The sequence below is a fragment of the Siphateles boraxobius genome, unplaced genomic scaffold, assembly GCF_051911475.1.
Source record: "Siphateles boraxobius isolate OS27281-9 unplaced genomic scaffold, OSU_SipBor_1 86, whole genome shotgun sequence".
NCBI classification, from domain to species: domain Eukaryota; kingdom Metazoa; phylum Chordata; class Actinopteri; order Cypriniformes; family Leuciscidae; genus Siphateles; species Siphateles boraxobius.
Window position 1 is genome coordinate 10,382,054 of NW_027509215.1, and position 26,856 is coordinate 10,408,909.

Below are 26,856 nucleotides of genomic sequence, written 5' to 3' on the forward strand. Positions count from 1 at the left end.
CCTCCATTTTAATTTAAAACCTTTTCTTACTGATTATTTATATGAATGATGTTAATGTACAATCACATTTTATTATTGGTAAACTCATCCATACACATTAAAGGTGATGGTTACACTTTATTTGAAGCGTCATTATACATTTAAGTAATGAGTGATATTAATATTAACATGTACTTACTATATATAGTGTTAGTTGGATGCAGTTATGCATACTTTACTGATATTACTACAGTAAGTCCATGTGGCGTGTAACAAGTACACTAATATAAAGTTACCAAGGTGATAATAAAGCATAACCACATCAAACTTATTTTCTTTCTTTTATTAACAAGCACTGTAAATAAACCCGCCGTTGACATGAAGAGCACAACACAATTAAAAACCAGAGCTCAGGTCCATGATAATGTTATTAATAATATAATTACAGTGTATTTATTCCAAGAGGTTTCAGTGGGAACAAATGGTAAAATTTTACAAACATCTCTTTAATATATATCATTTACTTCTGAGTCTTCGATCTTACTCTTTTCATGAGCACAATCCACACTGATAAATCACGAGGGGAAATGGATTGAACGGTCCAAAAAAATAAATATCACATTGTTCAATGGCGCTGATGAAGTAGTCCGGTTCACACGATAGACTGGTTTGATTTCAACAGCAGCGACGAGTGTCTCCGTCCTCAAACCGTCCAGAGCAAGCCTATGGGAACATAAAGCACGATATCAGTGACGCAGCAGAACACACACACACACACACACACACACACACACACACACACACACACACACACACACACACACACACACGTCTTCTCGTCTCGTTCTTGAAATATAGACTGATAACGAAGTTGAAGTGTGTGTATGAGAGAGAGAGAGAGTGTGCAAGAGTGGTGAGTGTGCTCTCTCTCTCTCTCAAAAAGGTTAAATGGTCCTGAAAATAGTCCCTCATGTATTGTTGAGGGAGATAAACATGACAAACCTTCATCTATTCATCCTTCTTGAACTTTCCGTTAATGTAGGGCACGTAGTCCAGGATGACCCTCCAGTCTGTGAAGTGCACGAGAGCGACTCCTCCGACGCCTCCCCAGACCGCCAGCGTGGGAACCCTGAAACACACATACACACCACTGCATCATATCTCATACACACATTCATAATCACACCACTGCATCATATCTCATACACACATTCATAATCACACCACTGCATCATATCTCATACACGCATTCATAATCACACCACTGCATCATATCTCATACACACATTCATAATCACATCACTGCATCATATCTCATAAACACATTCATAATCACATCACTGCATCATATCTCATACACACATTCATAATCACATCACTGCATCATATCTCATAAACACATTCATAATCACATCACTGCATCATATCTCATACACACATTCATAATCACACCACTGCATCATATCTCATACACACATTCATAATCACACCACTGCATCATATCTCATACACACATTCATAAACTCACCACTGCATCATATCTCATACAGACATTCATAAACTCACCACTGCATCATATCTCATACACACATTCATAATCACACCACTGCATCATATCTCATACACGCATTCATAATCACACCACTGCATCATATCTCATACACACATTCATAATCACATCACTGCATCATATCTCATAAACACATTCATAATCACATCACTGCATCATATCTCATACACACATTCATAATCACACCACTGCATCATATCTCATACACGCATTCATAATCACACCACTGCATCATATCTCATACACACATTCATAATCACACCACTGCATCATATCTCATACTACACACATTCATAATCACACCACTGCATCATATCTCATACACACATTCATAATCACACCACTGCATCATATCTCATACACACATTCATAATCACACCACTGCATCATATCTCATACACGCATTCATAATCACATCACTGCATCATATCTCATACACACATTCATAATCACATCACTGCATCATATCTCATAAACACATTCATAATCACATCACTGCATCATATCTCATACACACATTCATAATCACACCACTGCATCATATCTCATACACGCATTCATAATCACACCACTGCATCATATCTCATACACACATTCATAATCACACCACTGCATCATATCTCATACTACACACATTCATAATCACACCACTGCATCATATCTCATACACACATTCATAAACTCACCACTGCATCATATCTCATACAGACATTCATAAACTCACCACTGCATCATATCTCATACACACATTCATAATCACACCACTTCATCATATCTCATACACACATTCATAATCACATCACTGCATCATATCTCATACACACATTCATAATCACACCACTGCATCATATCTCATACACACATTCATAATCACATCACTGCATCATATTTCATACACACATTCATAAACACACCACTGCATCATATCTCATACACACATTCATAATCACACCACTGCATCATATCTCATACACACATTCATAATCACACCACTGCATCATATCTCATACACACATTCATAAACACACCACTGCATCATATCTCATACACACATTCATAATCACACCACTGCATCATATCTCATACACACATTCATAATCACACCACTGCATCATATCTCATACACACATTCATAATCACACCACTTCATCATATCTCATACACACATTCATAAACACACCACTGCATCATATCTCATACTACACATTCATAAACACACCACTGCATCATATCTCATACTACACATTCATAAACACACCACTGCATCATATCTCATACACACATTCATAATCACACCACTGCATCATATCTCATACACACATTCATAATCACACCACTGCATCATATCTCATACACACATTCATAATCACACCACTGCATCATATCTCATACACACATTCATAAACACACCACTGCATCATATCTCATACACACATTCATAATCACACCACTGCATCATATCTCATACACACATTCATAATCACACCACTGCATCATATCTCATACACACATTCATAATCACACCACTGCATCATATCTCATACACACATTCATAAACACACCACTGCATCATATCTCATACACACATTCATAATCACACCACTGCATCATATCTCATACACACATTCATAATCACACCACTGCATCATATCTCATACACGCATTCATAATCACATCACTGCATCATATCTCATACACACATTCATAATCACATCACTGCATCATATCTCATAAACACATTCATAATCACATCACTGCATCATATCTCATACACACATTCATAATCACACCACTGCATCATATCTCATACACGCATTCATAATCACACCACTGCATCATATCTCATACACACATTCATAATCACACCACTGCATCATATCTCATACTACACACATTCATAATCACACCACTGCATCATATCTCATACACACATTCATAAACTCACCACTGCATCATATCTCATACAGACATTCATAAACTCACCACTGCATCATATCTCATACACACATTCATAATCACACCACTTCATCATATCTCATACACACATTCATAATCACATCACTGCATCATATCTCATACACACATTCATAATCACATCACTGCATCATATCTCATACACACATTCATAATCACACCACTGCATCATATCTCATACACACATTCATAAACACACCACTGCATCATATCTCATACACACATTCATAGTCACACAACTGCATCATATCTCATACACACATTCATAATCACACCACTGCATCATATCTCATACACACATTCATAATCACACCACTGCATCATATCTCATACACACATTCATAATCACATCACTGCATCATATCTCATACACACATTCATAATCACACCACTGCATCATATCTCATACACACATTCATAATCACACCACTGCATCATATCTCATACACACATTCATAGTCACACAACTGCATCATATCTCATACACACATTCATAGTCACACAACTGCATCATATCTCATACACACATTCATAATCACACCACTGCATCATATCTCATACACACATTCATAATCACACCACTGCATCATATCTCATACACACATTCATAATCACACCACTTCATCATATCTCATACACACATTCATAATCACACCACTTCATCATATCTCATACACACATTCATAAACACACCACTGCATCATATCTCATACTACACATTCATAAACACACCACTGCATCATATCTCATACTACACATTCATAAACACACCACTGCATCATATCTCATACTACACACATTCACAATCACACCACTGCATCATATCTCATACACACATTCATAATCACACCACTGCATCATATCTCATACACACATTCATAAACAAACCACTGCATCATATCTCATACACAAATTCATAAACAAACCACTGCATCATATCTCATACACACATTCATAATCACACCACTGCGTCATATCTGATACACACATTCATAATCACACAACTGCATCATATCTCATACACACATTCATAAACACACCACTGCATCATATCTCATACACACATTCATAATCACACCACTGCATCATATCTCATACTACACACATTCATAATCACACCACTGCATCATATCTCATACTACACACATTCATAATCACACCACTGCATCATATCTCATACTACACACATTCATAATCACACCACTGCATCATATCTCATACACACATTCATAAACACACCACTGCATCATATCTCATACACACATTCATAATCACACCACTGCATCATATCTCATACACACATTCATAATCACACCACTGCATCATATCTCATACACACATTCATTCACTAACCACTGCATCATATCTCATACACACATTCATAATCACACCACTGCATCATATCTCATACACACATTCATAAACTAACCACTGCATCATATCTCATACACAAATTCATAATCACACCACTGCATCATATCTCATTCACACATTCATAAACTAACCACTGCATCATATCTCATACACGCATTCATAATCACACCACTGCATCATATCTCATACACACATTCATAAACTAACCACTGCATCATATCTCATACACACATTCATAATCACACCACTGCATCATATCTCATACACACATTCATAAACTAACCACTGCATCATATCTCATACACATTCATAAACACACCACTGCATCATATCTCATACACACATTCATAGTCACACAACTGCATCATATCTCATACACACATTCATAATCACACCACTGCATCATATCTCATACACACATTCATAAACACACCACTGCATCATATCTCATACACACATTCATAAACACACCACTGCATCATATCTCATACTACACACATTCATAATCACACCACTGCATCATATCTCATACACACATTCATAATCACACCACTGCATCATATCTCATACACACATTCATAATCACACCACTTCATCATATCTCATACACACATTCATAAACACACCACTGCATCATATCTCATACACACATTCATAAACACACCACTGCATCATATCTCATACTACACACATTCATAATCACACCACTGCATCATATCTCATACACACATTCATAATCACACCACTGCATCATATCTCATACACACATTCATAATCACACCACTGCATCATATCTCATACTACACACATTCATAATCACACCACTGCATCATATCTCATACACACATTCATAAACACACCACTGCATCATATCTCATACACACATTCATAATCACACCACTGCATCATATCTCATACTACACACATTCATAATCACACCACTGCATCATATCTCATACACACATTCATAATCACACCACTGCCTCATATCTCATACACACATTCATAAACTAACCACTGCATCATATCTCATACACACATTCATAAACACACCACTGCATCATATCTCATACACACATTCATAATCACACCACTGCATCATATCTCATACACACATTCATAATCACACAACTGCATCATATCTCATACACACATTCATAAACACACCACTGCATCATATCTCATACACACATTCATAAACACACCACTGCATCATATCTCATACACCCATTCATAATCACACCACTGCATCATATCTCATACACACATTCATAAACACACCACTGCATCATATCTCATACACACATTCATAAACACACCACTGCATCATATCTCATACTACACACATTCATAATCACACCACTGCATCATATCTCATACTACACACATTCATAATCACACCACTGCATCATATCTCATACTACACACATTCATAATCACACCACTGCATCATATCTCATACACACATTCATAAACACACCACTGCATCATATCTCATACACGCATTCATAAACACACCACTGCATCATATCTCATACACACATTCATAATCACACCACTGCATCATATCTCATACACACATTCATAAACACACCACTGCATCATATCTCATACACACATTCATAATCACACCACTGCATCATATCTCATACTACACACATTCATAATCACACCACTGCATCATATCTCATACTACACACATTCATAATCACACCACTGCATCATATCTCATACACACATTCATAATCACACCACTGCATCATATCTCATACACACATTCATAAACACACCACTGCATCATATCTCATACACACATTCATAATCACACCACTGCATCATATCTCATACTACACACATTCATAATCACACCCCTGCATCATATCTCATACACACATTCATAAACTAACCACTGCATCATATCTCATACACACATTCATAAACACACCACTAAATCATATCTCATACACACATTCATAAACACACCACTGCATCATATCTCATACACACATTCATAATCACACCACTGCATCATATCTCATACACACATTCATAATCACACAACTGCATCATATCTCATACACACATTCATAAACACACCACTGCATCATATCTCATACACACATTCATAAACACACCACTGCATCATATCTCATACACCCATTCATAATCACACCACTGCATCATATCTCATACACACATTCATAAACACACCACTGCATCATATCTCATACACACATTCATAATCACACCACTGCATCATATCTCATACACACATTCATAATCACACCACTGCATCATATCTAATACACACATTCATAAACTAACCACTGCATCATATCTCATACACACATTCATAATCACACCACTGCATCATATCTCATACACACATTCATAATCACACCACTGCATCATATCTCATACTACACATTCATAATCACACCACTGCATCATATCTCATACACACATTCATAATCACACCACTGCATCATATCTCATACACACATTCATAAACACACCACTGCATCATATCTCATACTACACATTCATAATCACATCACTGCATCATATCTCATACACACATTCATAATCACACCACTGCATCATATCTCATACTACACATTCATAATCACATCACTGCATCATATCTCATACTCAATGACAAACACGTTTAACAGTCACTTGTCGCCACTGGTGTAACGATACAATCTTTATTTGAAACGGCAAGTTACTTTCAAAAGGAGATTTACTCTATTTTGATCGCTACTGTAGACATCAGTGTTTATATCTGAACTTATCCCAGTAAAGAAAAAAAGATTTTGGTGCCATAAAATATTCCCCCAATATGTCAACACGAAACAAACATCAAACAAAAATAACATTAAATTTTAAGGGCCTACGGAAACCCTAAAGGGAAATAGTGATGGGAGGAATAATGACTTTTAATGCTTATATGAACCATAAAAGCCTGATGTATTAAACATGATACAAAACATCAAACACACATAAAACAAACGTTTTCATATGTTTATTTTCACAATATTAAGAAAGCAAGGCAAGAAGTTAAACATTACCATTAAACATTATTATAAATAATAACAACACAAAGTAGTAAACGAAGAAAAAAGCTGAAGGTCGGGCAGTCTGTAAAATATTCCTAAATTGTTTATTCTTTTTAGATTGAATTAAATAGTTTAAGAAAGAAACACTTTAATCACCATTACTGACCTTCTATCGTGTGTATTAATGACTGGTGTTTAGATTAAAACCATGCCGATAAAGAAAACGCCCTCAAATTCACACACTACACGATTAAATAAACATAATATGATTGATAAACTACAATAAACAGTGGAGTTCCTCGGTGTTATCGTGACCTGAGCTCATTAGCTTAGCATGCTACAGTCAGGTCGAGACAAGGACAAAACGATTAATACACATGAATCATGAGATAATATTAATGAGACAGGGGGGTTCTCCCGATGTATGGTGATTTACCATGTTCTTACCATGTTTTCGCGATAGATGCGTATTTCTGTCCGATTATTTTGCCCAACATTATCAGACGTGTGTGGAGAGCGAGACGAGAATTGCAGCAAACGCGCACAAGAAACTACGGATGAGGCGTCATCAGGCCGCGACATGAGCGGAAATACAGTACGCCAATACACATTAAAAGTCTCTAATGCTGCGTCAGAGAACGTCTAATATGACCTTAGACGGCTTTGGCTGCGTCTTAATTCGCCTACTTATACTACGCCCTAAAAGTATGTACTCTTTTTGTGAAGAAAAAATACATACTTTTGAGTGTGTAGCAGAAGAGTAGACAAGCCTTGGGACATACTACACACGTCATTCAATTTCGTCTTTAACGGTTGCTCTCTGTCGATTCTGTCACAGTAAACGTACCTGTCAATCATCTTGTCAAAGATAAAATCCTCCAATTTTCATTTACTTTGCTACTGTATCGGAGAGAAAAGGCAGAGGCTCGTTGATCTGCAGTCGCGGGTCTTTCATGCGGAGAATCTCCGCACAATGATGCATTTAAAAGTTATAATGGCCAAACGGATCTTTGTAAAAGTCCAAATTATTATTGCAGATGAAATATAACACGGATAACAGCAAATCAATATTTTTCTATCAGGTTAAACTTTTATTAGTCACTCAAACCTTCTCACCGTCGGTCGCGCATACCCGCCATGTTTTGTAGTTTTTTAACACTTTTTACTCGTTTTTGTAGTTCCTCCTCCAAAGCGCAATGGGTTGTGGGTAATATCAGCGCGGATCCACACTTCGAAAATCCACCGGGAATAGTAGATCATCCGAGGATTTCTGGCACGCTCTTTTCAACATATTCTATGCTTTGGGACACACTTATTCTAATCTTAAACACTGTTTAGGAGATAATTAAAATTCAGTACGCCAATACACATTAAAAGTCTATAAAAAGTGAATTTTTGTGCTATAAAGTCTTCTTCCACTATGTTTATATTTTTGTCGTTAAGGTGGAAGTCACGTGTTCCAAAGAAGATGCGTATTAATATAATTGTATGTTATTCTTAAATAAAGAACAATAATAAATAGCCGATTGTGTTTATGATGTCCAGCAGGAGGCGCTCTGAGACTAAACACTGCAATCTCTTCATTTATTTATATCCACATTTATATTGTTACGATGAATTTCTTTCTTATTAAGATTATATTTAAAAGCTTAGTTTTATGATCAAAGCTCTGTAATATTAAAATAAGTTTATTCTAGCTGTTACAGTGAAATTATACATTACCAAGTGATATTAACTACATGCACTTAGTGTAATAAGGTTATGTTTGGTTTAGATGCATGTAATTATTCATAATTTATAGTGATTGCTATAGTAACTATAATATGTGTAACAAAGAATAAAGTGTTACCATATTTAATTCAATGCAATACAATGATTATTGTGAGATGAACAAATAAACGTTCCTCAAAAACATGATTTTTCACACAAAAAAAATAGCTTGAACATTGAGCTGAAGGTGTGTTTTAATAAATAATTTGGCTTCTGATATTTGTTATGACATTGAAGTGACTTGGGGGTCAAATCTCCTGCCATGCATGAATAAATGTTTATGTATATATATATATATATATATATATATATATATATATATATATATATATATTTTATTCATTAATTTATATCAAATTACAATCAAAATTTTCAAAATGAAAAATTCATTATTTAAATCAAACCTCATTTATTTTAATCAATTTATTTATTTTAATCTTTTTTATTTTTAGTCGTTATATTTTAGTTATTTGTATCAAATTTATTCTCTATATAACATTCCATTTTAATCTTTTTATTTATTTTAATCAAATGTTTGTAGTACCACGTGATTTGAACAAAATCTTATGTAAGTATTTGAATTTAATATTTATTTTTATTTAAATAACATTTTATTTTAATCAAATGTATTTACTTTAATGTAGATAAAAGTTTAGTTTAATCTAATGAATTATTTTATTATTTATTTAAATTGATTTAAAGAAACATGTTTTAATTTTCTTTCCTTTTATCAAATGTAGCTATTTGTATCAAATTAATTTAATTTAATTCAAATGTTTTATGTATTTAGTTATTTGTATTACTTTTATTTTTATTCAATTGTTTTTATGTAGCTACGTATTTAAATCAGTTAATTTTAATTATTTTAAACATGATAATTTATTTATTTATATTTCAAATAATTTTAATCTAATGTATTAATTTATTATTTAAATATATTAGTATTTATTTATTTTTGACTTTAATCGAATCTATTTATTTCGTTGTGTAAAATCTTTTTTTAATAAATAAACCCCCAACACTCCCTTGCAGCCCCTAATGAAAACAGAGATGTGTGTGTGCGTGCGATTGTGTGTGTGTGTGTGTGTGCGTGCGCGCGTGTGTGTGCGTGTGTGTGTGTGTGTGTGTGCGTGTGTGTGTGTGTGTGTGTGCGTGTGTGTAACAGAATTCATGCAAACATCTCAATGTTTACAAAGAAAGTACTTTATTTGCTCAGAGGAGCAAGAATTCACTTTAACATACATCTGGAATTCTCGTGTCCCTCTTCATGTGAATTTATAAAATATTCTCAAGTTGAAGCCACAAGACGTGACGTTTCAATAAAACCTGACGGACTCCAGGATAAAACTGAACAAAACGATGCAGGCACTAGTACATAATCACTCCCCGCGTCCGGAGAATGAGGAAGGCCACTCTCTCTCCTTTCAGAGTTACATTTTTGCAATACATAAACAAGAATAATTCATATAATCATCTTTTAGTGGTAAAAGACGATGTTAGTACTAATGAAGAAAAACAAAAATGATCTCTAGAGATAAACTCGGTTCTGTGTTTCCCTTCAATTTGGAACGAAAACGTCTACGAATGAAACCACTAAATGTTGGTCTCCTCAGTTTTGGGCAGGTATTGACACAAACGCAGTATTTTGCACAGTGATTATTTACCTTATAAACAAGTGTGAGAAAACGCAAAAATTGGCATCTCTAATTTCTTACACGAAAAAAACAAAACAAAAAAAACCCTAATAATTTCCAAGCTCTCCCGTTATAAAAACAAAACAAAAAAAGCTTATGAAAATTGCAACAGAAATATGAAACACAATTTGTTCCTGGCAACTAGGTTTTTGCCATTTATCTAACATTTAAAATCAACATAGATAACAAAAAACAAGTTAACACAAACATTTAACAGAACTTTATAAAAGAAGTAAAAAAAACTCGGGTCGTCCTGTAAAGACCTTTCGCAAAACCCACAATCTATTTCTCTACTCTTCAGTAGAAATGTGGACAAATTCTGTCGTGAATCAACACGTTAAAGTTGATAAAATGCACACACTCCCCTGATCGCTGATGAACCGGAGGATTATTTGCGCAGTCATGTTCAGTGTGTGTGTGTGTGTGTGTGTGTGTGTGAGCTGAAAGTACAGCGACTGGGAAACGCGTGAAATGCTCGAAGACTCGGAGGGTTTCTCGTGTGGTTCAGTTTGAGACGGTATAAAAATGAGTTATTACTGTAAATGAGACACACTAAAAAGAGAATATTATCCAGCGTTTCCAATACTTATGAAACACACAGAGAAGAACACGAGCTCTGGTGAAAGATGTCGACGTTAGAAGGAATCGCACAAAAACATCGTCAGATATTTCACCCAAAAATATAATAATGATATGTTGATTCATTTTCTTCAGGCGTGTGTGTGTGTGTGTGTGTGTGTGTGTGTATGTATATAGTGTGTGTGTGTGTGTGTACACATGTACATACAATAAAAAAATTAATTTTTTAGCTATATATACATGTTTATATGTATGTGTATGTGTGTGTATATATATATATATATATATATATATATATATATATATACACACACACACACACGTATATATATACTCAACATATTTTATGTGTATATATAGTTGATGTATATATTTTTCTTCAGATAAATTATATATATATATATACACACATACACACACACACACATTTTATCGGAGAAAAATGAACAAAATACGCACATACATAAATATATATATATATATATATATAAATAAAGAAAATTAAGACCTACATTTAGGAAAATTATGATTTTTGTCCATAAGTTTTACTTGAGTTTTTTTTTTTAGATGATTATGATTCTTAATTCATATTCTACTGTAATACAGTAATACAATGTTTTTTAAATCAGCATAAAGGACAGACTCTCAAACAAACACTCCAATATGTAAAATTTGTTTACATTGGTATAAAAAAGTAGTTTTTGCAGTATAATAAGAATGAGGTTAATGTCAGAGAATGTCAATGCACCCCCCCCCCCCCCCCCAAAATATCCTTAAAAACAGGCCCAATTTTCTTTGTAGAAAAATATTTAGGTTTTAAAGGGTGAAATATGACGGTTTTTGTGTGATTCGCGCATCCCCAAAAACAACGTGTATCAAAAATGCATTTCCTTCCAACATCTTAAACACAAAACGGTACAAAAAAGAAAGTTAAACTTGAATACATGTACTACAAAAAGAAGGAATCTGTTCCCACAGCGGAGCTTGACCTCTCGTTGAATAGCAAGGCTCATGGGTCGTTGTGTGTGTGTGTGTGTGTGTGTGTGTGTTTGTGTGCTATATAACAGCACACTGTAATTCTGACATCACTCCATCAACAGCAGGACGGTCCCGGGCCGTTTCTCACGGGTGATTTCCACCAATGGTCCATGAATGTGTGTGTTCGTGAGCACATACTGTGTTGAGAGCCGAGCGAGCGGCTCGGGAAGTGTACTGTGTGTATGCGAGTCTTCCAACACATCTGTTTATAATATATAAATCAAGAATGTGTGTATGTGTGCGGACTCTGGAACAAGAACAGGAAGATAAGGCCACGTCGACGGAGAGAACGTCCGGATCTGTCGAGAGCGAAAACAACAGCGGCGTCAGAAATGCATTCAAGATGTAAGCTGGTTTTCATTCATTCAGAGTAAAAACAGATTTTAACCGCAATGTTTGTTGTGGAAACTTAAACTATGCTTTTTCTACATGTTTATCTTTCATGTTTTAGCATGATGAGGAGTTAGCGTCGCTGTTTCTGAACTCCCTGAAAAGCCTCCATTGCATAGACTGTAAAAAATTGAACAAACGGCTAGCAGTGACATCAGTGGCAATCCACCTGTCACTCAAGTGGCCACGCCCTTAATTATGCAGAACTTTAAGGATTAATATCATTTAAATGGATGAGTTATAAAAAAATTCACCCCCCTTACAGTTGTTATGAATGGCAAAATTAGCTATATAGACTAAACCCACTTTTTGTACCAGACTGTAAAAAAAAAAAATTCTGCTGTAAAGTTGGGCATTTTAACATGGAGGTCTATGGGATTGACTCTCTTTTGCAGCCGGTCTCTAGTGGCCAGTCGATGAACTGCAGTTTAATCACTTCAGTGGTGATTCGAGAGAGACGGGAAGGTTTCCGCTTGCTCCATTGTAGTCTTCAGTTTCTAACGGGAACCAACACGTCACAATATTCCACATTATAATAATTCATACGTGGAATAAAGGGGCGGGGCCTGGTTGAGTTAGTTAGTAGTGTGTTAAACTGGTGGTTATGGTAAGGGGCGGGACATTTCCCAAACACACTCAAAGCGCTCGACCAATCACAACTAGGGGGCGACCGATATGTGATTTTCAGGGCCGATGGCGATACCGATTATTACAGATCAAGTAGACCGATAACCGATATTTTGAACCGATATATAGCCTGTATCTGATGTAAAAATGTAAATTAATGTAAAAATTAAGAAGCAATCTAAGCATTCTGTAAATTAAAGGCTATTTTAATGGTTAAATTAAATGTTAGTAATCAAAAAGCATTTCTAATTAATTGAAATCAAACGTATTCAATTTATTTACGGTTTAACAAAAATTTCATTTTTAGGGCCCTATGAAAAATCAGACTTTTATTTTGACGGGTTGCCGTGGAGTTTCTGTGCATTCATGAGATGCAAAACCTTCGACCAAAGTCGCTGCGGATAAACGCATCTGCCAAATGCATGAATATAATAAATAAAACTACTATCTAATAATAATACCAAATTTTGCATTTTAAATCAACAGTAAATTTTTTATTAACCTTTTACCACACGTCTTGGAGCATCGCAATTATGTAATATTGTGAGATCAGTATCGTGATATGCATGGAATCGTGACATGAGGGTCTCGTTACACCCATAAAAAACGCATCTGCCGAATGCATGAATATAATAAGTGAAACTGCTATCTAACGGTCAGTCACACACCTGAATGTTACATGTGTCCGTGTCCGTCTCCACCCAGACCAGACAACATCTGAGGCTCTCCGGTGACCTTCTCCTCCTCTCTCCTCTTCAGACACGCCGCCTTCGGGTTCAGATTACGCTCTGAAGGACACAGGGATTCAGATCAGGTATTAAAGCGAGCGTTTACTGTCAGATTACAGTGAAATGAAGCGGCTCACTGTCAAACAGCGGTGAAGGAGCTTTAAGAGTCACTTCTGAACTGATGGAAGAGCAAGAAACACAATGTGATTTAGACAAGTACGACATGATGCTAGAAAACAAAAATGTCTTTGAGTTTTATTACTACAATGTGACATTTTTATACTATTTATGCTATATAGTATTTTTGTACAATATTTAGATTATTTAAAAAATATATATTTATACATATAAGGACAGATTTTTAAAATGTATTTATCCATTACATTAATTTATTTGATCACAATATACAGTTAAGAGAATCTAATGACAATTACACTTAATAATATATTATTTAATATATATATAATTTACAAAACAATACATAGCAACAAAGTTATCAGGAAAATATAGATTTAGAATTTTTTAATACAAATACATATATTCATATAAAATACATGTATACATATTTTATATATATATATATATATATTTATATATATATAATTTAAATGATACGTAATATAATTTTAATTATTTAAAATGATTAAATTATAATTTATATAATATGCATATAAGGAATAAAAATTACATGTATATAATTTTATTATAATACAATTAGAATTTTTACATTTCATTATTTTATTTAAAATGATTAAATTATTTATGTTTAAAATAATATTCATTTTCATCATCATTTTCTACAACAAATACAATGACTAATTTTTTTTGGTGAATTTATCATATAATCTGTATAAAATTGTCAATGTCACATGCAACAAATTGTAACGGTCAAAATGCGTCTTTTTAAATTTTTTATAACAAACAAATATTTTCTTTTTGGGTGAAATGACATGTTTTTGTGAGATTCGATATCTTTTGTCATTCCAATCATAATCGATCAGTCCAGTGCTAATCTTTGAAAGAAAGTGGTGTGCAAATGTCGTCATCCTACTTGTGTACATCACAAGGCAGAAGGTGTACAACAGTGAGTAGTTAAAGCTCAGCGCACACACACACACACACACACACAGGTTAGTGTAAGCGAGGAGAGAGCTCTCAGTAGCAGGGGTGTGTTTCGTGATTCTTGGCAGGACGTAGTGTTGTCAAAGTACCGACTTCGGCACCAAATCGGTTCTGAAACTTAAAAAAATGTGACGCTTGAGCAGAATCGTAAACTCCTCTGATTGGCTGTTGTGTTCACGAGCTCATCGGATATGTCTGTGATTGGCTACAATGATCAACACGGAAGTGTTTTAAAAAACGGGAGTGTTGAAAGCACAGGCAGGACCGTTCTGCTGATAGACGCCTGTTTTCAAACACGCGTGTGTGTGTGTGTGTGTGTGTGTGTGTGTGTGTGTGTGTGTGTAAGCGCTTGGTGAAGAGCGTCATTGATGTATATTTACATGTTTCTGAAGCGCTGATCATTATAGCTGTCTCTTTAATGCCGTTTAACTTCCCTTTTCCCCTTTAAAAGCCGCAAGACGCATGTCAGATGCGGACGGTCTATTTGATTTGATTATTTGATTGCTTTTAGTACTTGCTTATGTTGTTTTTTTTTGCATGCATCATACCACTACAGCACATTACACTCCCATGCAATCACAGACATATCCGATGAGCGCGTGAACACAACGGCCAATCAGAGGAGTTTCCACTCAAAGCGTCACTTTTTTAAAATTTCAGCACCGACTTGGTGCTTTACTATGGTTTGTTAGGAATAGGATTGGTTATCCATTGGTTTGTTGATCTGGAATCTGAGGGTGCAAAAAAAAAATTGAAACATTGAGAAAATCGCCTTTAAAAAATCGTCTATTTATGTTCGCATTCACTCACAAAAATAAATATTTCCTGTAGAAAAATTTGATCTTTACTTAATACCCTAATGATTTTTTGCATAGAAGGAAATTCGATAACTTTGACTGATTATGTATTTGTGGCTATCGCCACAAATATACCCGTGCAACTGGTTTAGTGATCCAGGGTCGCGTGTCTGATGAGCGCTTGAACACAATGGCCAATCAGAGGAGTTTACATTTACATTTAGCAGACGCTTTTATCCAAAGCGGCTTACAAATGACAACAATAGAAGCAGTTAAACTAACAATATGCACGTGCTGTTTAATCTAACGCAGTACATATACTTTTTATTTTATTTATTTATTTTTCATTTTATTTGTAAAGGGACCATGCACAATTTTTAACATAAAATTCCCATTTCGTGTATTGTACCGGATTCATCTATTTTATGAATAGATATAGTAGAGAAATAGAAGAGAAAGTGTTAGTTATTAATGGATCAAGTGTTGCCGAAAGTTTCCGATTCACGATTCCGCTCACATTTTTAAAACTTCAGTACCGAAATCGGTACTTTTGACAACTCTAGCCGGACGGCTTGTGTCCAGGTATGGTGTCCTACCTCGCACCTGCCTCTCCAGGCCCAGGATCACCTGCACGGCCTGCTGGAGGATGATGAGTTTAGTCTGAGCCTTGTCGCTCTTCAGGTGCGTCTGACACATGCGGCCCAGCTCCCTGAAGGCCTCGTTAATGTCCCGCACGCGCACGCGCTCGCGAGCGTTATTGGCCATGCGTCGCTCGCGCTCGCGCTGCTCCTTCTCCTCCGCCGTCAGACACTCCTCCGACACGCTGCTGCCGGGGGCAACCAGGCGCTCGTTAGACACCTCGTTAACTCATTTAGACTCTCGTTAAAGCCATTCTACACATACATGGCTTCATTGAGTTGCAACGACAGAAGAACCTGTTCATTACTGTAGATTACCAAACTCTCTGGATGACGTATATCATTTTTATTTACTTTTTAAATATTTTTTAATTATACTTGATATCTAGAACAAAATTAACATTTTATAAAGTATTATACCACATATATAAAAAAATAAATTTCTATAAAATATAAATTAAAATAATTTCTATATATATATAATTTTATAGTTTTTATTTAATTATTTTTAATTAATAAAAATGATTAAACTATAATTTATATTTATATATTATATGCATAAAAAATAAGTTTATATATATATATATATAAATAATTGTTATAAAAAATTTCGAATTTGTATAATTTTTTTATTTTAAATAAATAATATTACATTTAATATTATATAATGTTATATTAATATAATTAGAATTTTTATATTTTAATTTGTTTATTTAAAATCATTCCATATTTTTAGAATATTAAATTGTATATTATATATATATAAAAATTCATAAAAATTATGATATAAAATTAAAATATTATAAATATCAATTATAATGTTTATATATAATATTAATATTATAATATAAAATTAATTACTAACATTAATAGGAGTTATTAATATTATACAGTAATAATATATAATTAAAAATGTATAATATATATATATATATATACATACATATATATATAAATTACTTTTCCACAGCGTTAAAACTGCAGAACCCTAGTATCATTACGCAAAACAAATCCTGTTAAACATTAGGATTCCAGAACCAGCATTCTGCTATATTTCAGACCAATGCTGAGACAAACAGGAAGAGCCGGATTAAAACCGAAGCCAGTTAAACGAGGGATGACGAGAAGATCCAGCGGAGGAGAGGAGAGCGGGTCTGATCCTGAGCATCTCACGTTCATCGGGAATCGTCACGCAACCTCAAAACAAGACACCGACGGGCGGATCACAGTGGCTACGTTCACATGCACAACTTTAGTTTCAATCGGACTGAATTCATTACGATTGATGAATCTGAAAGTAGAGTTTACAGATTTTCTTATTGTCGGTTCCAGTGGTGCGGATTGAACTGGGAAAAAAGGCATTTAAATTCGCAGCTCCTTCAGCCTTGAATAATCTTACAAAATAAGTTGAAACTCAGGTTTCATTGGACATCTTTAAAGTGATTTAAAAAAGACTTGGAGACAGAAACATCTGTTTTGTAGATGCCTGACTTGTGTATTGATTTACCTACTTTATTATTAAATTTGCCTGTGCGTTTTCTATATATGTATGGATGAATGTTATTTGTTAAACCCATGTGAGTTGTGTTGCTGATAATCTTGGCCTGGACGCTCTTGCAAAAGAGATTTTTAATCTCAATGTGCTTTCTTTCCTGGTAAAATTACGCTATTTCTAAGCCATTACCCTATTTCTACGTCATTACGCCATTTCTATGTCATTACGCTATTTCTACGTCATTATGACATTGCTATGTCATTACGCCATTTCTATGTCATTACGCTATTTCTACGTCATTACACTTTCTAAATCATTACGCTATTTCTACGTCATTCTGCTATTACTACATCATTGCGCTATTTGTACATCATTACGCCATTTCTACGTCATTACACCATTTCTACGTCATTACGCTATTGCTACCTCAATATGCCATTTCTACGTCATTACACCATTTCTACGTCATAACGCCATTTCTACGTCATTACGCCATTTCTACGTCATTACACTTTCTAAATCATTACGCTATTTCTACGTCATTCTGCTATTACTACATCATTGCGCTATTTGTACATCATTACGCCATTTCTACGTCATTACACCATTTCTACGTCATTACGCTATTGCTACCTCAATATGCCATTTCTACGTCATTACACCATTTCTACGTCATTACGCCATTTCTACGTCATTACGCCATTTCTACGTCATTACGCTATTTCTACGTCATTACACCATTTCTACGTCATTACGCCATTTCTACGTCATTACACCATTTCTACGTCATTACGCCATTTCTACGTCATTACGCCATTTCTACGTCATTACACCATTTCTACGTCATTACGCTATTTCTACGTCATTACGCTATTTCTACGTCATTACGCTATTTCTACGTCATTACACTTTCTAAATCATTACGCTATTTCTACGTCATTGTGCTATTACTACATCATTGCGCTATTTGTACATCATTACGCTATTTCTACGTCATTACACCATTTCTACGTCATTACGCTATTGCTACCTCAATATGCCATTTCTACGTCATTACACCATTTCTACGTCATTACGCCATTTCTACGTCATTACACCATTTCTACGTCATTACGCCATTTCTACGTCATTACGCTATTTCTACGTCATTACACCATTTCTACGTCATTACGCCATTTCTACGTCATTACGCCATTTCTACGTCATTACACCATTTCTACGTCATTACGCCATTTCTACGTCATTACACCATTTCTACGTCATTACACCATTTCTACGTCATTACGCCATTTCTACGTCATTACGCTATTTCTACGTCATTACGCTATTTCTACGTCATTACGCCATTTCTACGTCATTACACTTTCTAAATCATTACGCTATTTCTACGTCATTCTGCTATTACTACATCATTACGCTATTGCTACCTCATTACGCTATTTCTACGTCATTACGCCATTTCTACGTCATTACGCCATTTCTACGTCATTACGCCATTTCTACGTCATTACACCATTTCTACGTCATTACGCCATTTCGACATTACGCTATTTCTACGTCATTATGCCATTTCTACGTAATTACGCTATTTCTACGTCATTGCACATGCGCAATCCTTTCAGTTTCGGTTTTCAATCCTATCAAGTGTTTACATGTTCTCTCGATCGGATTAGAAAAAGAATAAACCGAACCTTTCAATCCAATCGAAATTTAATACGGATCGATTAAGGTTTACATGAAGGCTTCTTTGAGCCGTCAATACGATCACTAAGGGATTATTTGTGTGCATGTAAACGCAGCCAGTGTCAGTGGGTTTCAGGAGGCCTGTGGGAACTGCCACGGAGCGAAAGAGCGCAAGTGACAGACGAGAGGACAGCAAGATGAGAGAGATGCACCGTCTGCCCAGAACCGAACAGAAACACACACTGCCACTGAGAGAGCCAGACAGAAGACAAGATGAGGTGAATGCGACTGTCTCATCGTAAACGCATCCCGCTGATGAGATGCATTTATGCAGCATGAGACTAAAAAAACCTGCAAAGAAAAAAGGGCTGAAGAACAGATGGAGAGATGGGTAAAAAGAAAAACAACCTGGCAAACAGAGGGTTAAACATGACATGCAAGCATTAATCAGATCGTTACAATCCGAAAGCGACTAGAAGGAAACACAAATGAACTTCGAATCTTCTAATCTGTGAGGTTAATGCCTGCGGAAGAAGCCTTTCATAGCAGATCAAAGGGAAACGGACATGCAAAAAAAAAAAAAAGGAAATTATAAAATGTGTGAAGACAGATTTATAAGGATTGTTTGCATGCATTATGCATTATTAAAGGAATAATCAAAACCCCATCATTTACTCAACCCTCATGTCTCGCGTGTTTCTTTTCTGGAAAACAAAACGAGAGATTTATCAGGTTACTGACGCCTCTTTTCATTTGTATGATGCGCACAGATTATATAAGACATCAAAAATGACAAGAGAAGCAATGTAAGAGTCATAATAATAGTCCAGACAAGAAGTGCACTATATTTCATGTCTTCTGAGGTCATGTGATCATTTTAACAGACTGAAATATTTTTGTCTGAGATATTCACTGGAAAATCTTATCTGTGCATTTGTTTATTTATACTTGTCATGTCAATACAATACATGTTTGCACCAGAGTTTAACTAAAACTATTAAAAAAATTTTTGTTAATTGAAATAAAATAAAAGAATAGATGAACAACAAACTAAGAAAATGAAATGTTGCATTAGCAACTAACTGAAATAAGTTGAAGCACTAAAATAGCGATCTGGACATAAATAACTAAAACTAAAAACTGAAATAAAAATAAATTAAACCTAATATAAAAAAAAACGAATAAAATGACAAATGCGCATAGAATTACTAAACTAATAATTTTTTTTTAATATTTAAAATTTGAATTATAATTTATATACACACGTAAAATTATATGCATATTAGAAATAAAAAAAATTATATATATAAAATATATAATTTTATTATAAATTGAATGAAAAAATCCATTTAAAAATGTAAAATTTATGTTTAAAATTATATAAAATTGCAATATATGCATATAAGAAAAATAATTTAAAAAAAAATACATAGAATTTTTTTTATTAGATTTAGAATTTTTACATACAATTATATGCATATAAGAAAGAAAAACTAATATATATAAACATTTTATTGCACATAAATAATTTGAATTTTAATATTTTTATTATCTAAAATCATTAAATTATATTTAGAATATTACATTTTATATATTATTTATAAACCTGTGACTACATAAATACTAATAATACTAAAATACGGCCAAGTTTGACATCACAAATGTTTTTTTTTTTTTTTGTGTATGTTGTAGCAAATGTGAATGCATGACTGATGCACCAGAACGACAGAAGATGAACAGACTTAAAATCAGGTCGGTTTCTCATACAAATACTAGCATTTGACTTCAGAAGACTAGAAATATAAAGTACAAGATATATGGGTTATTTTCACTATGCTTTTTTGGGCTTGACAGTCCTTTGCTTAGGTTGAGTAAAAGACGAAATTGACATTTTGGGCTAAAGTAACTACTGCGACTAGCTTCAATCTCAGTTTGTTAGTTGCATGAATCTTGCAAGCAGACAGAAAATGGGAAGGGATGAAATGACAGATGACAGAATCGCATGCAGAAAGTGCAGACAGTCCCACAATCATCCCTAAACAGACGCCTGAGTGGGCCGCGGAAGGAATTACGACCAAGATTAATCTGAAGCATGATAATTATTAAAAGAAAATGTTCTGGGGTTTAATGCAACTTGGTTGGCTGTTTCTAGGGTGTATTTTTCAGGCAAGACACCTCAGGTGAATTGAAAAAAAAATCTGATAGATATAACTATAATTTAATTACATTAATTATTGCAACAACAAAAAAATTACAACTTGTTTAAATATGCAAATGATGCATTATCTAATCGAGGCCTATGATATCATCATAGCAAACACAGGCAACCCGTCAAAATAAAAGTTCGGTTTAACTTGAAGAAACTGTGACAGAAATATATTAGTGTTGTACAGTAGAATTTAGCTACGTCTCAATGTAATAATAATATTAACACTATTAAGATTCATAATCACAAGAAAATATTATTAAATAAAAAAAATGGAATAATAAATTTTTCTAGCATGTTTTAATTCTAAAAAACGTGTTTAATTTCATATTATTAAAATATTTAAATTAATGTTTTATTACTTTATTTGATTGCCAAAAAAATAAAAAATTATAAAAATTAAACAAAAATGTATGAATTTTTAAAAAAAAAAAAATAAATAATTAAATTGTTGTTTTTATGAATTCAATTAATTAGACATGTTTTTTGATTATTATAAATTAGTTAAACCATTAAAATGGAGTCTAGAAAACTCAAAGGAATTTTAAGGGAAAAAAAACAAATAAATCATATTTCATAGGGCCCTTAACATGTAATTGTTGTTAGACTTTTAATAAATTGTTTTTATTATATAAATTATTATAACTTTCACGATTTCAATCAATTAGACAAGTTTTTGTTTACTAAAGTTTAATTTAACCAATAATTAAAAAAAATTATTTGGGGAAAAATTAAAACGGAATTTGGGGGAAAAACGGATTTCTTAATCTAATTAATTATGCACTGATTTGCATACATTTCCAGAACAGAAATCCGAACATTAGATAAAGTCAGGTCAAATCATTTCATATTTTATTTTTTATTTTAATCACTGAGTAAATCAAATTTACGGTCAACAGACTTAGAAGAATTAGGAATAAAATACTATATAAATATAAAGAATAAAACTGTAATGTTTGGTGTGTGTGTAAGGAGATTTCTAACTCAAACTCGCTGCCTGTAAAAATACGGATTGTAATTGAAAAATACAGACGCAAATAGATAAAGTGCATTAAAATAATGTATTTTGTTATGTAAAGCCAAACAGCCCAAAATCAACCAATGCACGAAAAACGCTTTTAGCCTGTAGCGTCTTGCCTTTTTGCACCCAAAACATCATGCATTAAAATCCCTCATGCAACAAATCCGTCGTCCTCCCCTCGCGACCCAGTCAGGCGTTCGGACCACAGACAAGATCTCCGCGGTTCTGCTGGTTCTCACTGATCGGAGGTCAGAGGTCAGTCGCACACACTGACCTCGCACTTGCTGCTCCAGGTTGAGAATAACGTTTACGGCCTGGTGCAGGATGAGCAGTTTGGTCTGAGGTTTCTCATTGCTCAGGTGCAGCTGGCACATGCGGCCCAGCTCTTTGAAGGCCTCGTTGATGTCGCGCACGCGCAAACGCTCACGGGCGTTATTGGCCACGCGCCGCTCTTTCTCCCGCTCCGCCTTCACCTCCACCGGCAAGTCCTCGTCATCCTCGTCTTCTTGACTTCATGGGTCAGAGGAACAAAGGGGTGAGAAGGGGTCACAGGTAAAACAATCAAGGCAGCGAGTCGTTTTCTCAGCGTTACCTTGCCTTAGTGTTGAAAAAAATGGACCAATCAGAAGCTGCGTTTTAAAAATGGACCAATCAGAAGCTGTGTTTTAAAAATGGACCAATCAGAAGCTGTTTTCTCAGCATTACCTTGCGTCAGTGTTTTAAAAATGGACCAATCAGAAGCTGCTGGAAGTGGGATTTGCAAGTAAATTGAGTATGCAAGTGTAACTGCTATACACACTACCAAATAATTATGACTTTTACATGCTTTTGAAAGGTTCTTCTGCTCACCAGGGCTGCTTTTATTGGATAATAAAAATACAGTAAAAATTGTGAAATATTAGAATTAAAAAAATGTGAATATATTGTAAAGTGTAATTTATATCCTGTGATCAAATCTGTATTTTCAGCATCATTACTCCAGTCTTCAGTGTCACATGATCCTTCAGAAATCACTATAATATGATGATTTGACGCTTAAGAAACATTTATGATTATTATCAATGTTGAAAACTGCTTACTATTTTTTGTGGGACATCGTGATAAACTATTATTCAAAAGTTTGAGATACTAAAGATTAAAAAAGATAATTGATTTAACGCATTCAATTGATAAAAAAAAATTCAGTTTAAAATAAATGCTGTTCTTTTGAACTTTCTATTCATCAAAGAATCCTGTATATCAGTTTCCACAAAAATATGAAGCAGTTTTCAGCATTGATAATAATCATAAATGTTTCTTGGGCATCAGATCATCATATTATAGTGATTTCTGAAGGATCATGTGACACTGAAGACTGGAGTAATGATGCTGAAAATTCAGCTTTGATCACAGGAATAAATTACACTTTACTATATATTCACATAGAAAACAGCTGATTTACATTGGAATAATATTTCACAATTTTACAGTATTTTCTATCAAATAAATGCAGCCTCGGTGAGCAGAAGACTTTCAAAAACATGTAAAAATCATAATTATTCCAAATATTTGACAGGTAGTGAGTATTTATATTCCCTTGTATTTAAATGGAGGTGCCGGTACCTCGATCTTGTACAGCTTTTCCCGTCTTTCTTCTCGTCATCTGATCGATCTCCAATAGACAGGTTCTCATCATCTTCCCTATCTTCCCGCTTTATATCCGAGTTGGAGGAGTGAGAGGAGCGAGGCAGAGAAAGACCTGACACACACACACACACACACGAGATGGGGATTAGCAACAGAAAATCACACTGAGTGACAGCAGCACTGTGAAAATATCCTGTAAAGGTGATGAGTTACAGTTTTTGGGTGGTAAATTTAGACTCGCTGTGATTCGAGTCTAAATAAGACAAAAATAAGAGTTACTGTGTTGCTTTTAAAACATTAATTGCTCTGTTTGAGCTGCACGAGACTTCAAGTCTATCTTTCTTTTTGTAAACCTTGTGTTTTTGCCACATTGTTTTACATTTACATGTGAGGCACCAAAATAATTTTATTGCAGAACACAAAATTTAAGTTCAGAAACAGGAAATAAACTTTATTTAACAATCAATTAGTTAATTAAATTTAATAATAAGAACATTGAGTTGCATACGCACTTATAAAACTGCCTTATATGCAATTTAAATCAATGATATAATTATGTTTCTACTAGAATTCATTGTTAAATAGCAGCATTGTTTTAATGACTTTATTCAATTATACAATAAAGACATCACAACAGGTTAAGTAAAAATATGATTAGGTAATATAGTGCATATATTTTTTTAAATGCTCCAGTCTAGTGTTATATTTCTCTAGTAGACTAACTGGTCTATGGTAATTGAATGGCTTTTCTGGAGTAAATGTGAAACAATTTTGGCCTTTTTAAATATTTCTGGTTGCTGAAATTTCAATGCATCACTTATTTACATTTATGCATTTGGCAGCCACTTTTATCCAAAGCAACTTGCGTTACATCCAAAGCTTACACATTTTATTTTTATCGGTTCATGCATTCATGGATATCGAACCCATGAACTTTGCATTGCGAACACTATTTTTGAATAAAAATAGTAATGTAAATGTATTTTTGAGCTAAATAAGTTGCGTCTGAAAAGCATGAATGCTACAAAAAAATCTTGCACAATGCACAAAGCGCATAATATATGAATATAAATCAAACCAATTTAACAAACTGAGTATCTTGATTAAGAGTAGCACTGACTGGTAAAGACGTCGGACTGAGAAGTGGGCGGAGCCTGATGATGTCCTTGCAGTGGTAAACCTGCAGCGTCATCACTGAGACTTTGCATCTAGAGAAAAGAGCAGGAGATGGGTTCATATACACACTGATAGCCAACACTCAATAGTGAACATCTGCCATATGAACTTTATCTGAGAGTCAGGATTTCAATATTTCAAATTATCGTCAGATGCAAACACAGAAATTAAAAGGTTTTCACTACAACCTGTCAAAATAGAAGTCTGGTTTAAGTTGGTTTAAGAAAAATATAAATATTGTACAGCAGAATGTACTTCTCAAAGTAATTATAACAATAATAGTTTATTAAGGAATATCAGACCATTTTTT

The 26,856-nt window shown here is 34.3% G+C and overlaps 2 protein-coding genes across 13 annotated transcripts in view; both read right to left on the reverse strand.

Moving 5' to 3' along the window:
• Positions 1–939: 939 nt before the first annotated feature.
• Positions 940–8,547, reverse strand: uqcr11 (ubiquinol-cytochrome c reductase, complex III subunit XI). Its single transcript, XM_077222244.1, has 2 exons — positions 8,404–8,547; positions 940–1,108 (listed from the first exon to the last, which is right to left on the reverse strand). Exons 1-2 carry the CDS (start codon positions 8,451–8,453, stop codon positions 988–990), a joined length of 171 nt encoding a protein of 56 aa, XP_077078359.1. The 5' UTR covers positions 8,454–8,547; the 3' UTR covers positions 940–987.
• Positions 8,548–12,528: 3,981 nt separating this feature from the next.
• The window catches only part of tcf3a (transcription factor 3a), a 50,394-nt gene continuing 36,066 nt past the window's right edge, over positions 12,529–26,856 (reverse strand). For 4 of the 12 annotated variants that reach the window (XM_077222139.1, XM_077222138.1, XM_077222146.1 and 1 more), the window contains exons 16-21: positions 26,491–26,578; positions 25,347–25,482; positions 24,019–24,254; positions 21,198–21,221; positions 14,723–14,842; positions 12,529–13,336 (exon numbers count right to left, since the gene is read on the reverse strand). In XM_077222139.1, the coding sequence (XP_077078254.1) occupies positions 14,730–14,842; positions 21,198–21,221; positions 24,019–24,254; positions 25,347–25,482; positions 26,491–26,578 (597 nt within the window). In that variant the 3' untranslated portion in view covers positions 12,529–13,336; positions 14,723–14,729. Of the gene's footprint in view, positions 13,337–14,722; positions 14,843–17,297; positions 17,528–21,197; positions 21,222–24,018; positions 24,255–25,346; positions 25,483–26,490; positions 26,579–26,856 lie in introns of all 12 variants that reach the window. The other 8 variants (XM_077222144.1, XM_077222142.1, XM_077222150.1 and 5 more) reach the window with 2 other exon arrangements.